This window comes from Phoca vitulina, unplaced genomic scaffold (genome assembly GCF_004348235.1).
Source record: "Phoca vitulina isolate PV1807 unplaced genomic scaffold, GSC_HSeal_1.0 scaffold45, whole genome shotgun sequence".
Classification (NCBI taxonomy): domain Eukaryota; kingdom Metazoa; phylum Chordata; class Mammalia; order Carnivora; family Phocidae; genus Phoca; species Phoca vitulina.
Genome location: NW_022589748.1, coordinates 11726342 through 11741399, shown reverse-complemented (window position 1 = coordinate 11741399; position 15058 = coordinate 11726342). Strand labels below are relative to the sequence as shown.

Sequence of the window (15058 nt, the reverse complement as noted above, 5' to 3'; positions counted from 1 at the left end):
CTACCCACCATTCCCCTTCCTTGCAAAGCTCCAGCCCCTGACAACCACTAATCTACTTTCTGTCTCTATGGATCTGCCAATTCTAGAAATTTCTTATAAATGGAGTCATACAATATGTAGATTTTGTGTTTGGCTTCTTTACCTTAGCATAAATTTTCAAGATGCATCTATGTTGAAGCATATATCAGTATGCTTCACTCATCTGTATGGCTGAATAATATTCTGTTCTATGGATATTCTATATTTTGTCCATTCAATTGGTGGACATTGGGGCTGCTTCCAGTTTGGAACTATTATGAATAATGTTGCTATGAATATTCATGAACAGAGGTTTTTTTTGTTTTTTGTTTTTTTAATGGACATATGTTTTCAGTTATTTTCACTATATACCTAGGAGTCAAATTGCTTTGTCATGTGGTAACACTTTATTAACTTTCTGAGAAACTGCAAAACTATTTCCCTTAGCAAACACATCATTTTACATTCCCATCAGCAATGTATAAGGATTCCAGAACTCTACACGTTCACCCACTTTTTATTTTTATGTTTTTAAAATAGCCATCTAGTGGGTTTGATGTGATCTTTATCTGCATTTCCCTAATCAATATGATGATGAGCATCTTCCCATGTGTTTATTGGTCATTTGTATATCTTCTTTGGAGAAATTTTTATTCAAATATTTTGCACATTTAAAAATCAGGTTGACTTTAAATCTTGAGTTGTAAGAGTTCTTTATATATTCTAATACTAGACCTCTTACAAATATACAATTTAAAATATTTTTTCTAATTCTGTATATTGCCTTTTTACTTTCTTGGTAGTGTCTTTTGATGCACGAAAGTTTTAAATTTTGAAATAGTCCAATGTATTTATTTTTTCTTTGGTACTTGTGCTTTTGGTGTCATTTCTAAGAAACTACTGTGTGATACAAGGTCACAAGGAATTATATCTGTATTTTATTTTTAAAGTTTAATATTTCTACCATTTACAGCTGGGTCTTTGATCCATTTTGAGTTAACTTTTGTATATGGTGCAAGATAGGAGTCCAATTCCATTCTATTGCATGTGGATATCCACCAATCCAAATGGTGTCCCAGCACCATTTGTTTTCAAGACTATTTTCCCCCCATCAAATTATCCTGGCACCATTTTCAAATTTCAGTTTAACATAAATGTATAAATTTTGACTTTGAATTTGATTTCATTGATCTATATATAGGTTAGTATCACACTGTGTTGATTAGTATAGCTTTGTAGTAAAGCTTTGAAATGGAGAAGTCTGAGTCCTTCAACTTTGTTCTTCTTTTTCAAGATTATTTTGTCTATTCTGGCCCCTTATATCTCCATATGAGTTTTAGGATCAGCTTTTTAACTTCTGCAAAAGAGCCAGCTGGGCTTTTGATAGGGATCACTTTGAATCTGTAGATCATTTGGGGAAGACATCTTAACAATACTGAGTCTTCCAATCCATGAACATGGGATAGGCTTCCATTTATTTGGGCCTTCTGTCATTCTTCAACAATGTTTAGTAGTTTTCAGTGTACACATCTTACCCTTTGTTAAGTTTTTTGATATTATTGTAAATGAAATTACTTTCTTTTTTTAAAGCTGTTTTTAAAGATTTTATTTATTTATTTGACAGAGAGAGAGAGAGCACAAGCAGGGGGAGCGGCAGGCAGAGCAGGTAGAGGAGAAGCAGGCTCCCTGCTGAGCAAGGAGCTGGATGTGGGACTTGATCCCAGGGCCCTGAGATCATGACCTGACCTGAAGGCAGACACTTAACCTACTGAGCCACCCCAGCAGCCTGAAATTACTTTCTTAAATACATGTTCAGATTGTTCATTACTGTTGTACAGATATAATTGATTTTACATATTGATCATGTATCCTGCAACCTTGCTAAACTCACTTATTAGGCCTAATAGTTTTTGTTTGTTTGTTTGTTTGTTTGTTTTGTTTCATTTTGGCTTTTTGGTGTGGATTCTTTAGAATGTATATACAAGATCATATCATCTGCAAACAGAAATGCTTTACTTCTTCCTTTCCATTCAGGATGACTTTTATTTATTTTTCTTGCCGAATTGTCTTGGCTAGAACCTCCAGTACAGTGTTTAATAGAAATTATGAGAGTGGACATCCTTGTCTTGTTTATGATCTTAGAGGAAAAGATTTTTGTTTTTCACCATTAAATATAATGTTAACTGTGGAATTTTAGTAGATCTGTTGAGCTTGCCTTATTTTTTTTGAGGGATATTTTTTCTGGATATAAAATTCTAAGTTGGCTTTTAAGTATATACATTTCTTTAATTTTTAAAATAGTTTTTCTATGTGTGTAGGTGTGTGGGTTGTTTGTTTGTTGTTGTTGTTGTTGTATTTGTCCTACTCAAGGTTTGTAGGACTTCTTGAATCTGTGGATTAATGTCCTTTCCTAGTTTTGAAAAATTCTTAACCAATATTTCTATTATTGCTTCTGAGTTTTTCTCTCTCCTCTTTCTATGTTCCAAATACATATATGTTGGACCTTTTCACAATGTATATCTCTTTTGCTCTTTTCTGTATTTTAAACACTTTTTCCTTTGCATGCTTCAGTCTGAGTATTTTCTATCCCAGCTCAGCAATCCTCTCTTCTAATGTTACTAATCTGTTGCTAAATCCATTCATTTCTTGTAAATTTCAATTATTGAATTTTTTAGTACTAGGGTTTCTACTTTTAAATAAATTCCATATTTCTGGCAAAATTTTTCAACATACCCGTCTGAGTATTTTTAAATCATGTTAGATAATGCCACTTTCTGAATCACCCATGTGTCTGTTTTCCTCTTGGTTTTTGGTCATTTGGTACTGTTTCCAGGTTTGGCTTGTCAATTTGATTGAATGCTGGACATTGTGCATGAAAAATATAGAGGCTTTTGGTGAAGCTGACTTTTTCCAGATATGTTCAAATTTTCTTTTAGCAGATATATTGCATATAGGCGGATCATCTTGCTGCAGTTATGGCTAAACTGGTTCTGAGTTTTCCTTATTCCCAAGGTATATCCTTTCTTGAATAACTGGATATTTACCAGGTCCCCTCTTCTTTGCCAGGGCTTGAACTCAATTCTTCCCTCACTGTTGTAAAACTACAAAATCTCTTTCTTAGTTTTTAAGCCCATTGCCAGATTCTTTCTGCTAGGTTTCTTGGTATGAGACACATTTGCAATGACTTGACACATGATTTGAGGGGAAATTGCATGCAGAATTTCAGTACATTTTCTTCTCTCTGGAACCCTGGCCTCTCAAGTACCATCTAACTTCATTGCTCTCTCATGTCCTCTTTTTTTTTTTTCCTGCTTCATAGTTGTTCTCAACTACTAGTTGGGGGTTCAGTCTGATACCAGCTACTCCACCATAGCCAGAAGTGGAAGTCCCCCTTACATTTTATTTTAGAAACATAAGATTAACTGACATTTAAAATTTTATGAAATAGTTTGGACATACAAAAAGGTATATTAAATAATATAATCAACACCCACGGTAGCTTTGCTCAGTTTCACCAAACTGTTGAGAACCCTGACTACTCCCCCAATCACATCCCCTCCTCTTCTACTCTATTCAAAATTTTGATTTTTTTTTAATTGTCCCCTTAAATTTCTCTATACTTCCAGGACACGTGTATGTTCACCTAAACAATATAGAGAACTATTTTACACAGTGTTAAGTGTGACATAGATGATATTACTATGTATGTGTTCTTATTTTATTTTATTTTCACTCTGCATTTTGTTTGTGAGAGTCATTTGCTTCGCTGTGTGAAACTATGATTCATTTTCACATTGAGTGATTACACAACAATTGATCTTTCCATTCTCTTGTTGATGGATATTTAGGTTGTTTCCAATTCTCACTATTAAAATCAATGCTGCTATAAACATTTGAGGGTATGCTTCTTGTACATACATGCCAGGGTTTCATCAGTGGTGTACAGAGGAGTAAAATGGCTGGGTCTTAATGCAAACACCTGCTCAAGTTTATTAGACCATGCCAAACTATTTTCCAGACCACTAATTTACATTTCCACTAGCCGTGAATCAGAGTTCCCATTACACCATGTCCTCAGCAACATGTGATGTTGCCAGACTTTTAGTTTTGCCAATCGAGTAAAATTAAAATGGCATGTCATTGTGGTTTTAATTTGCATTTCTTTGTTGGCTGTGAATTAAGCACTTTGTGCTCTCCGGAGCACCTACTTCAATCTGGCTCCCTACCTCCAAGCTTCTTCACTTCCCTAGAATCTCCTGAAATTTGGCTTTTAGTCTGAACTACCACAACCCCTGCTGCAGGTTTCTTGGCACTGGAGCCTGGCAGATAAACACCTCTCCCCAGCCCCATTCCATCCAGGACTGTGCTGGAGTGCTTCACGTGCAGTGATGTATTTAGTGCTTCCAACAAACCTGCAGCAAGGAGTCATGACCCCCACTGATTAGATGAGAACACAGAGAATCGGAGGGGTTAGGAACTTGCCCAAGGACACACAGCTGGGAGCTGGCAGACTCTAAGCCGGGTGCTCTTCACTCCTTATAGGAGACTGCAGAGGTAGGTGGTGCCACAGGGGGTCCCATAGCAGGAAGGCCCTTAGGATACCCTCTGCCCTTCACTCAGAAAGCACACCTGGTGGTTTGGTGTGCACCTGGGAAGAAAGTACTGTTGCCCTCTGGAGTCAGCCTGAGTGTGAAGACCGACAAAGGGACAGATTCGGGGCAGGGAGAACAATGGGATGGGGAGGAGTTCCGACTTGGTGCCTTTACCATTCAAGCCTGCTGTTCCCCGAATTGAGTGGCTGATTTTAGACAATGTTCAATATCTCTGCAACCCATAATGAAAGAGTTAGACCTTTTTAAATCTTTTTTCAGTCCTGTGATGCCAAGTGAAAATCTCAGTTTGGTGCTAGTTTGCCTTAAACAACCTGATACTCTTTAATCCCCCTTTTAAATGAAGGCAATCTGGATTTCCCAAATTCTCAGTTTTAAGCGGGAGTTAGCATCTCACTCACATTCGATTACTGTCTTCTGTTTGCCTCCTATTTAGTTTTACGGTTAATCGATCGTTTTGTTTAAGAAACACATAACATCTACAATTATGTTGGACACTGTTCCCGATGTTTTACAAATACTAATTTACTTCTCCCAAGGACCCCCCCGAGGTGGGCACTGTTACTACTATGTCCATTTTACAGATGAGGACTCTGAGGCCCAGGAAGGTTAAGTAAACTTCCCCGAGGTCCCACAGCCTGTAAACGGCAGTGCTGGGATTTGAGCTGAAGCAGGCTGGCCCGGAGTCTGCATTTTAACGACCGTAGTACACACAGTCTCTCCATTTCATACTAGTTCCCTGTTGATTGTAAGGATATATATATTTTTTGAGACATGTTTATTGGAGTAAACTTGGGAGGAAAGGTTAAGATAAATAGCAAGTAGATAATAGCACCGGTGAAAACCTTGAAAGCTGTAAGTGGCAGAAGTTCTGGAACATTCCAACATGGCTTCATGGATGCAAGGGCAGAGCAAGGGGACCGTGAAGACTGAGTTTAGAGGGATGGGAGGGGGGGAGGTGTTCAAGGAGAAGACTCAGCACAGGAATTTGCCTCATGCAAAGGCAGAGAGGCATGACAGGGCCTCAGGTGCTAAGGGGAGGCTGAGTAATTCAGAGTAGCTGGCCAGTAACTGCAAGAACCCAGCACCCTTGTATAGCACTTTCCGGTTCACAGAGCACTGTCACATCTGCTTTCCACTGACCCCTCTTAACTGCCAGGTGCAGTGAGCATGATTGTCCCCATTTTAGAGATGATAACCAGGGTCAGAGAAATACCAGAAAAAAATTTTTGTTATTTTTTGCTCCAAGTTACTCTGGCTTCCAGTTCTGGGCCCTTTGCTCTATTCCACTCTATCAGGTATCTTTGGTAGCAAGCAACAGAAACATAATTCACATGGTTGAGCAAAATAGGGTGGGTGGTTGGGGGGGGCGGGGTTTATGTAAAGGAAAAGTCCAAGTGTGGACATCAGATACGGCTGGATCCAGGTCCTCAAATAATGCCGTGGGGACTCTGGGTCCGTATTTCTCAGCTTTTGAGAAAATTTCAGGCAGGCTCTCCCTAAGAAGTGACAAAGATGGCTGCCGGCTTCCAGCAGGGAGCCTAAAAAGTACCTCTTTACTAGAGTTCTCGGAAAATCCCCAGGCTGCTCTCATTCTCCTTGCTTGGGTTGGTGTCCATCCCTGATCCATTCAATGCGGCCAGGCAGGTGGGATGCTGTCTTGGCCAGGTCTGGGTCAGGTGCATCCCCTCTATCCCCAGGCCCCTGTGTGTCATATGTGCAGAGTTGAGGAATTTGGAGGGATGGAGGGATGGAGAGCCTTGGATCTGGGCAAGGGAGTTGGTGATTTATCCTGTGGTCCAGATGGAGCCTCTGGGGAGCCTCTGGGGAGTGACATAGACGGAGCTATGCCAGGCCTGGTACTGGGGTCAGAGGTGTGGACCTGCCAGTGAGGGGCAGATAGGAACCCCACCTCCCATGATGGGTAAGTGTGATAAGAGGGCTCCCACAGGCCTCGGGCCAAGCAAGATCAGTGTTCCTTAAAGCAGATTTAAAAGGTTGTTGCCCCAACATTATTTTAATAGCAATGTTATTCATTTTAAGATGTACTGGAGAAAAAATATACAACTATGAATATTATTGCTTAGGATGAGGCTGGAGTTGGATTTTTTAAATAAGCTTATTTATAGAAAACATTAAATAAATGATAGCACACACGATCTACAAATATGGCCAACATTTTGAAAGTGAGAAATTTAGGGACTTCTTGGCTAGATCATTCTGGGGCCCCTCTACTTCTGATGCTCTAAATTCTCTATCCGTCACAGCTGTTTGTTGAGTATTTATGTGTCCAGGGCCATGCCCAGGGTTTTCTGCAAAATGCCTCCTTGAGTTCTTACAGGAATCTGGGAAGCAAGCTTTACTTTCTCTACAGGGCTCAGACAGGGGGAGTGACCAGCCCAGAGCAACACAGCTGGTGACCTGACCTCTCAGGGTGCGTTGCCACTGTTTGCTGGGTGACTTGTTAGGGAACTCAGAAGGAGTTCTCAGTGGGGCCAGAGTAGGGTCTGGGGGAACCCAGGGATGGGGGGGGTCTTCCCATTGTGGGCTCAGGGATGGTGTCTGGAAGAAGTCATGCCTGCGACTTTGTTCCTGCATGGGGCATCCCTCTAGGCTCCAGTTCCTGTTACAATCCTGTAACCGGGGGCCAGTCTGGGTGGGGCTCCTGGGCCTGGGCAGGTGGATGCCCCCTTACCCACCCAGCCTCTGGCTGGCACCTCCCCAAGCAGACATAGAGCTGGGGTGCTGTGGGCATTGCCAGCCTGGTGGGTCACTCCTTTGCCAAAGGCACCAGCGTCTGCTCCCCCTGGGGAGGTCCATGCTGTTCTCCAAAGAGGCATCTCGTGCATCTCATCCAGATCAGGGAGTCAGGCTCACCTCCATGGGGTCCGGCCTGGGTTCTCCGGATGCTTTCCAGTGCACTCGCCAACCTGGGCTCTGTGACTGAGTAAGGAGCCTTGTTATCGGGCTAACCTTATCTTAGGTATCCAGTAGGGGTCTTCTTTGTGGGCTAACTTTGGATCTGTTATTCAGTAAGAAGCCAATCTATTGGGCTAACGTCAACCAGGGTGTTTTATGGAAAGAAGGACTCAAGATTTCTGCTTGTCAAATACCGCTTTCCAACCAACTTCCCCTCCCCACCTCCCTGCCTCCCTGCCTCTCTCTTTTTCAGGTGGATAAATGCCCACGTTTACTCTCATGCATAGCGCTACATCCTTAGGCTTCCAGGGGCAGGAGAGCAGCTAGCTAGGAGCCTCCCTCTTTAAATTCACCTCTCAGGGGCATCTGGGTGGCTCAATCATTAAGCGTCTGCCTTCGGCTCAGGTCATGATCCCAGGATCCTGGGATCGAGCCCCACATCGGGCTCCCTGCTTGGTGGGAAGCCTGTTTCTCCCTCTCCCACTCCCCCTGCTTGTGTTCCTGCTCTCACTGTGTCTCTCTCTGTCAAATAAATAAATAAAATCTTTAAAAAAATAAAATAAATCACCTCTCATTTGGGACTGTGTTGGGGACAGGAAGAAGGTGGGAGAAATGGGGTCCAAGGGGCGAGTCAGCCACTTCTAAGGGGCAGGAATCCTTGGGACCCTCCACGGGCTCCTCCAACTCTTATTTTTCTGAGAATCTGAAGCAAGTCTTCCAAGGGAGGACCAGAGGGATGCTGTTCAGTGTCCTTTGGTCCCCAGGCCCAGGTGCACCCTCTCACTCTAAGTCTCTTCCAGGATCCTGAGAGTCAGCATGCCGTGTGGCTCAGCGGTCGCTCTGTTCCTGCTGATGCTCCAGGGTGGTGAGTATCTGCCCCAAGGTCTGCGGGTGGAGAGGGCCAAGCTTGTCCATAGGCTCCAGGGCACGGCTAGAGGCTACAGGCCGGGGTCTGTGGCATCTGCTCACTTGGGCTGGCCTAGCCAGCTCTCCGTCAACTAGAACCTGTCCCTCCAGAGAGCCCTATGGCTCATGTGAATCCCACGGGGACCAGACCACCAGCTGAGGTCTTCATATCTCACTGCAGGGACGAGAAACTTGATTCTCCGTCCACAGCTCTCTGCCTTGGCTGGCTCCCAACCCTCAGAGGGAGGAAGTCCTGCCTTTGGTCTAACCTCAATTTCTCTTTGTGCAATGACTCTCCTAGGAGATGTTTATCAACAATCACAGAATCCTCAGTAGACACTGATGGTCCCCGGCCGGGGGTGGGCAGGAGTAAAGGAGGTGGAGAAAGGGAGGGGGAAGAGAGGTAGTCAAACCTTGGAAGGCACCCCCAGGGGGCCAGAGGATGTTGCAGTCAGAGGGAGAGAAGTTAGTGACTGGAGCTGGGAAAGGCCAAGAGTTAGACTTGGGCTCAGAGATCAGGGAGGCCTTCCCAGAGGAGGCGGGGATGCAGCATACAGGCTCAAATGGGGGTTGGACTGGAGGCAAGGGTCCCTCAGCCTCTGCTCTGCTGATTCTGCATTTCTCTCTGGTTTTTACCGAAAGACTCGGAACCTCAAATAGCTTCTTCAGGAAACAGATGTCTGGCTCTTTTATTTTCCCCTTCTGAGTGACCAGCACTCCGTCCTGGGTCACCCGCCAGGGCGCCACGCACATCCCATGAGCACAAATAACAAGTCCCTGATGCACCCACATATCTCCCCTGCCCTCCAAGGGGCCAGTGTCCCCAGCTTACAACGAGGGACTTGGAGCAGTCGTGAGTCACGTGTCCACCGTTCCGGCCTCTCACGGCCTCTTGCATGTTCTGATAACCCTGGACGAGGGAGGCCCCGGGGCTGTCTGCCCAGGGGTTGGGCTACAGACCAGGGGACTGGGTCCTTTGTGCCACATCCACGCTAGCTCAGGGGCTGCTGTCCCCTCCGCAGTGTTCCAGTTCAAGATTGGGACTAACCTTGTCAAGCCCTTGGTGACCTTGAGCCTAGCTAGGAACGGTAGCTCCTCCCCCAAGTTCTAGAACCCTGAGCTAGAACAACCAGGGTATAAACTGGGAGAATACATAGCCACATGGTGGCTCCCGCAGCGCCAGGCTTAGGCCCCACCAAAATCAGTCCTCTTTTCTCCACCAAGTGCCTTCACTGGCCTCCTATGCCCACCGGCAGACCCCGTGCTCCTCCCCAGGGGAAGGCTCCTCCTAGCGCAGGACTCACTGCCACAGCTCAGATCCCTTGGTGGTGGCTGCTGGGACACCTGTGTTGAGGGGGATTCTGAGGGTCACCCAAGGGAGAGAATACTGTGATCGATTAGTGATGTCTGCTCCGTGTGCAACAATAGCGCAGATGAGATTTTTCTTTCCCGGGTGAGAATCTCAGCAGCCCAGACCCAGAGAGACAGGAGGTGTGGTCCAGTCTCAGAGCCTCTGGGTCCTTGTCTATAAAATGGCAATGGCAGCCAGCTAAGGGTGCTTCCAACAACAGTCTTCTTGGCTCCGAATCCAGCTTCTGACCTAAAGTGAGGGCCAGGAAGGGAACATACCACCACCCCTTGGGTCTTCATTAGTTGAGGAAAAATAGGAAAGAGCCACTAAGAATGAATCCACTTAAAAAGGGGAACGAATTTCTGGTAAATAGTTGGAGGGTAGGCGGGGGAGAAATAGCAGTGTTGGTGCTTAATCTTACAGAACAAAACTCAGCTCAAACTTACTATATTTATTTTGTTGCAAATTTAGATTATGGTTGCATGGAAATTTTGATTATGGTTGCACCTATAATTTTAGAACAAAGGGGAGCAATTAACGTTGGGGGTGGGAGAGCATGAAGTCTCCCGACAAAACAGCCTGAGTGAGCAGTCCTTGTGTCACTTGGCGGCCGTGGTCGTGGTGGCGGTTTGGCCAGTAGGCTAATACGGACATTCTGGCAAAAGTTTTCGAGGACTTCTTGGTTTGGGTTGTTTTCCTCCTCCCTTGACGTACTTCCGGCCTCCCTGAGGTCTGTGTCCCAGCTGCTGTGAATCATTACAATTCACATTTGGAGCATCCTGTCTCAATAGCCAGCCTTGAAACTCAGGGGTCACACAAAGAATAGTCAGGTGGCAGGGACCCCCCTTCCCCAAGCCCACATCTTAGTGGCCCTGTGCGTTGCCATATTTGTCCTGGCCCTGGGGACCCGTGCCTCCAGTCAGCCTCCAGCCCTTGAGGGGGCAAAGAGGGGAGGCACCACGCAACCTCCGGCCAGCCTCCCCCACCCATGACAGCCTCTGTCTCCCCTAATCTTCCAGCCTGGGGTTGCCTAGACCTCGTCTGCTACACCGATTACTTACAAACAGTCACCTGCACCCTAGAGACAAGGACCCTCCAGCCCGGCACGCTCACCCTCACCTGGTAAGTGGCCGGACCTCAGCAGCCCTGGGGATGCTACTCAGGGTAGCCACAGGAGGGCTGGGGTGAAGCAGGGCTGCTGGGGACCACAGACCGAGGGGGACCTACTATGTGCCCTGCAGATAGTTTAACAATCAATATAATAGGTCCACTTCCTGAGGGTTCTCTCAACAAGGTCACCAATAGCATTTGGTTTTGCCCCAAGAAAGATGGTTCGTTAGCGGGGAATCGCCCGGCCACCTTACAGACGGCCACACGGGGCTCACGGGGCTCGTCCAGAGCGTGCAGCTGAGAGGCTACGGGGCGGTTCCGTCCGCCTCCAAAGGCCATACTCTCTTGCCCACACAGCCCTAACTGTGTGGTTTTTTTTTTTAAGGATTTATTTATTCATTTTAGAGAGGAGGGGAGAGAGGGGCAGAGGGAGAGAACCCGAAGCAGACTCCGTGCTGAGCACGGAGCCCAAACCGGGGCTCGATCCCACGACCCCGAGATCATGGCCTGAGCCGAAACCAAGAGTCGGTGAATGGTGGAGCTGGGATTCAAACAGGCAGCCTGATTCCAAAATCCACAGGCCCCTATTAGTCCACATTGTTAAAGAACGGTGAGGGGAGGCTTGGCTCAAGACCACTGCCAGAGGCGCAGGGACCCTGCATATGGGGCTTTGCAGTCGGGGGAGAGATCGGGTTCAACCCCAAATACAAGGAAAAGGGGAGATTTAGAGCCAAGGAGCAGGGTGGGGTCAGTGGATGGAAAATTACCAAGAGGCCACATCAAGGGGAAAGGGGGTGGGTTCTGGCTACATGACGTCACAAGGTTCTTGCTGACGGCAGCCCAGGCTGGTCAGACGTCACCCGGGGGATGAGGTGGAGGACAGGAGAGATGACATGGAAGCCCAAAGGTCAGGGCCTCGTCGAGGAAAGTGCTCAGAGGAGCCTGAACAGAGCTTGCTCAAGGAGAGAATCTTTGTTCATAAGCTGCTCAGGATTAAGAAAATCTGTCATCCTCAATTCATTCATACATTCATTCATCCAGAACACATTTATTGACCTCCTGCTATTGACCTTGCAGGCACTGGGGGTTCAGCAGAGCCCAAGACTGAGGAGGTCCCAGAAGTTCTGCAGCAGGGTGTGTCTGGGGAAATAGACAATAAACACATAAGCAGCCATCAGGAAGCTTTCTGATGACAGTGAGTGCTATAAAGAACAGGAACCAGGGCCACGGCGTCCAGAGAGAGTGACATGGGGGTGGGCAGTCAGGGCAGGCCTCTCTGTTTGAGAAGGAGGCAGCCAGTAAGCTGGGGACGGAGTATTCCAGGTAGAGGGCACTGCCCGTGCAAAGGCCCTGAGGTGGGGAAGAGCTGGTGAGTTTGAGGAATAGCGAGGAAGTCAGTGTGGCCAGAGTGGAGTGAGTCAGTGTGAGGGAGAATACAAGCAGGGGTGAGCGGGAGGCCGGGGCCAGATTGCCCTGTATGGGTGGTGAAAAGTCACTGGAAGATTTTAGGCATGGGAGCGACACGGGGTTTTTAAAGGCCCCCCTGGCTCCTGTGCAAGAGACTTGCATTGACTGAGCAGAAGTTTCTATTCTAACAAATATTTAGCAGAGAACAGAGTCTACACATCCATACTGGCCTTGAAGGGTAGTCATGTTCAGAGCCTGAAGGTGTAGGTAGGGAAATAAATATCTGTTGAACTCCTATACATACTTAAAAACCCATCACTTAATGCCTAGTGGGAGGAAAAAGACCAGAGCAGTGCTCCCAACCCTATACCAAAAGCCTCCCTGGAATTTCAGCCAGAGCAGGGAATGAGGTTCATTTGGTTCTTACCTTGGCCTTCAGCCCAGGTACTCACTAGGTATTCCGTGGATGTTGGGTGGAAGGAGGGCAGGAAGGAGACCTGAGGTGCTTAGCATCCTTCCTATAGGATCGTGATCCAGCTGATGGGATTGGCAGGGACAGACTTAGACTCAGTCTAGGCAAGAATGGCCCAAATTTCCAAAGTTGCAAGTTGTTGCCCTATGTGAGGTGGTGAGTTCCTCGTTCCTTGGAGGCACACAAGCCAAGCCCAGACGCAACCCATCAGGGATGCTTTGGGGGAGGGAACACCTTCCCTGGGAAAGTGTTGGTGGACCAGGTGACCCCCGCCCCAGCCTCACCTCAAATCCCCCCCCAGCCCCGAGCTTCTGGCCGTGTGCACGGAGCCCCACCGGCCTCCAGGCATGACTGGCTGCTCTGTCCTTGAAGGCAAGACCCATATGGAGAGCTGGAGGACGAGGTCACCTCCTGCAGCCTCCACCGGTCCTCCCACAATGCCACGCATGCAGAGTACACGTGCCACATGGATGTGTTTCAATTCATGGCCGACGACATTTTCAGTGTCAACGTCACAGACCAGTCCGGCAGGTCCTCCCAGGAGTGCGGCTTCTTCATCCTGGCTAAGAGCAGTGAGTATTCCCGGGGACCCCAGAGCAGAGGAGAACCCAGACCGGGGCTGAGCCCCATGCGCCGCGGGCCGGCTTGCTGCCATCATCAAAACTGACCTGTCCTAGGAGCTCATTTCTCCTTCGAGTTTGTTCCGTAGAAGCGCAACCAAGGTGTGATGGGTTGATACCTAGGTTTGGGCCTTAACCAAAGAGAGGCAGCTGAGGCCTGAAACGGAGCTGGACCGGGGCCCAGGACCTGCCCCTCTGTGACCCCGGACTGGCTCAGTTTGTCGAGTGATGGCCCTTCTGGGCTTCTGCCCCCATTTTGAGGCAAGTGGGGGAGGCCATGTCACAGGAGAAAGGCTTCCCTGAGATTTCTCCTGTTTATTAGCTCCGAGGCCCAGAGTTTCCCAACACCCTAGAGGAAGGGAGGAGGCCTGGCTGGGGAAATCAGTTGTTTCTATGGGTCCAGAGCCAGGGCAGGGCAGGGAAGGGCACAGGAGGTAACTGTGAGTGTGTGTGTGCCCCCAAAGGGGAGCGTCCAGGGAGCGGGTGAGAGGCCCGTGCCCAGAGGCATGTAAGCGGACCTCGAAGAGAGACCTGCCCTTGGGGAGGCTCAGCCCCTGTGGCCTGGGAGCGTATCCCCAGATTCCCACAGTGGGGCAAGAAGATAAGAGGACGTCTGTCATTCACACTCTGGGGGTCCAGGTCTGTGCCACTTTGCAAACAGAGGGCGTGCACAGAGCTTCACGTATACCCAGACACACCCAGACTCATACACATGCACCCACACACTCTAAATACCCCCTCAGATGCACAGATGTCTTACCAACAACTCCTGGCCTGGACAGCTTGGACAGATGATGCTCACGCTGTCTCTCAGACACATGCTGATGTGTGCACACGCATGCACATGCATGCACACACATGCTCACTTGGTCATCTGGACCCAGGCGTGGCAAGCTTATGGAGCAGGGCCACCTTCGTGCCTCTGGGGGAGCTGGGGCGGGCAGCATCCCCACCCCTCCCCTGCAGAGCAGAGTGCAGGGCAGAGAAGGAGCTGCTTTGCCTTGCAGGGGGCTCCAAGTCACGGTTCCCTCCGACCCCTCCCTCCTGCCCTCCCTGCCAGGGTCTGAGGCCCACCTGTGCCCAGATGTGGCAGAAGGTGGCATTCGGCTCCCCGCCCACTCCGGCCCTTTCCTCCTCCTGGGCACCAGGCTCCGCAAACATCCGAATCCCTCCCTGAATCAGTCCACGCCACCCAGCCCATGCCACACAGGGAAGTGGAGAGCTCCACCCGGCCTGGGGAAGACGGAAGAGGGTTTAAGAACGAGTCCAGTCCAAATGGACCCATGGCTCAAAGACAGAAAAGCCCTCGATGGGGCCCCGGGAATGTGCACCTTCTCCCAACTCGAGCAGAGAAGTAAGCAGCTTTAGAGTTCCTTTTTGCAACCCCTGAAAGCTTCATTTGTTGATTTAATAAGTATTTCTCCAGGGCCTCTGGTGCACCTGCTCTGTCCTGGGAGCCGTGGGCACAGCGTTGACCCAAGAGAACAAAACCCCGGCCCCAAGCAGCTCAGATCCCAGAGAAGGGGCGGATGGTGAACAGGATCACACAGGGAAATGCAGAAAATGTTAGATGTTGGCAAATAAGGTGGAAGAAGAAGAGAAGAAGGGAGCCGGGGGATAGGAGCTTCTGGCTTCTGTTTCCCGG

General features: G+C 48.1%; 1 protein-coding gene across 1 annotated transcript in view; it reads left to right on the top strand.

Annotated features, from left to right (window-relative positions):
• IL21R (interleukin 21 receptor) overlaps positions 1-15058 on the top strand; it is a 34721-nt gene that overhangs the window by 12736 nt on the left and 6927 nt on the right. The window contains exons 2-4 of the mRNA XM_032431159.1: positions 8348-8412; positions 10824-10926; positions 13166-13365. Coding sequence (XP_032287050.1) covers positions 8364-8412; positions 10824-10926; positions 13166-13365 — 352 coding nt within the window. The 5' untranslated portion in view covers positions 8348-8363. The remainder of the gene's footprint in view (positions 1-8347; positions 8413-10823; positions 10927-13165; positions 13366-15058) is intronic.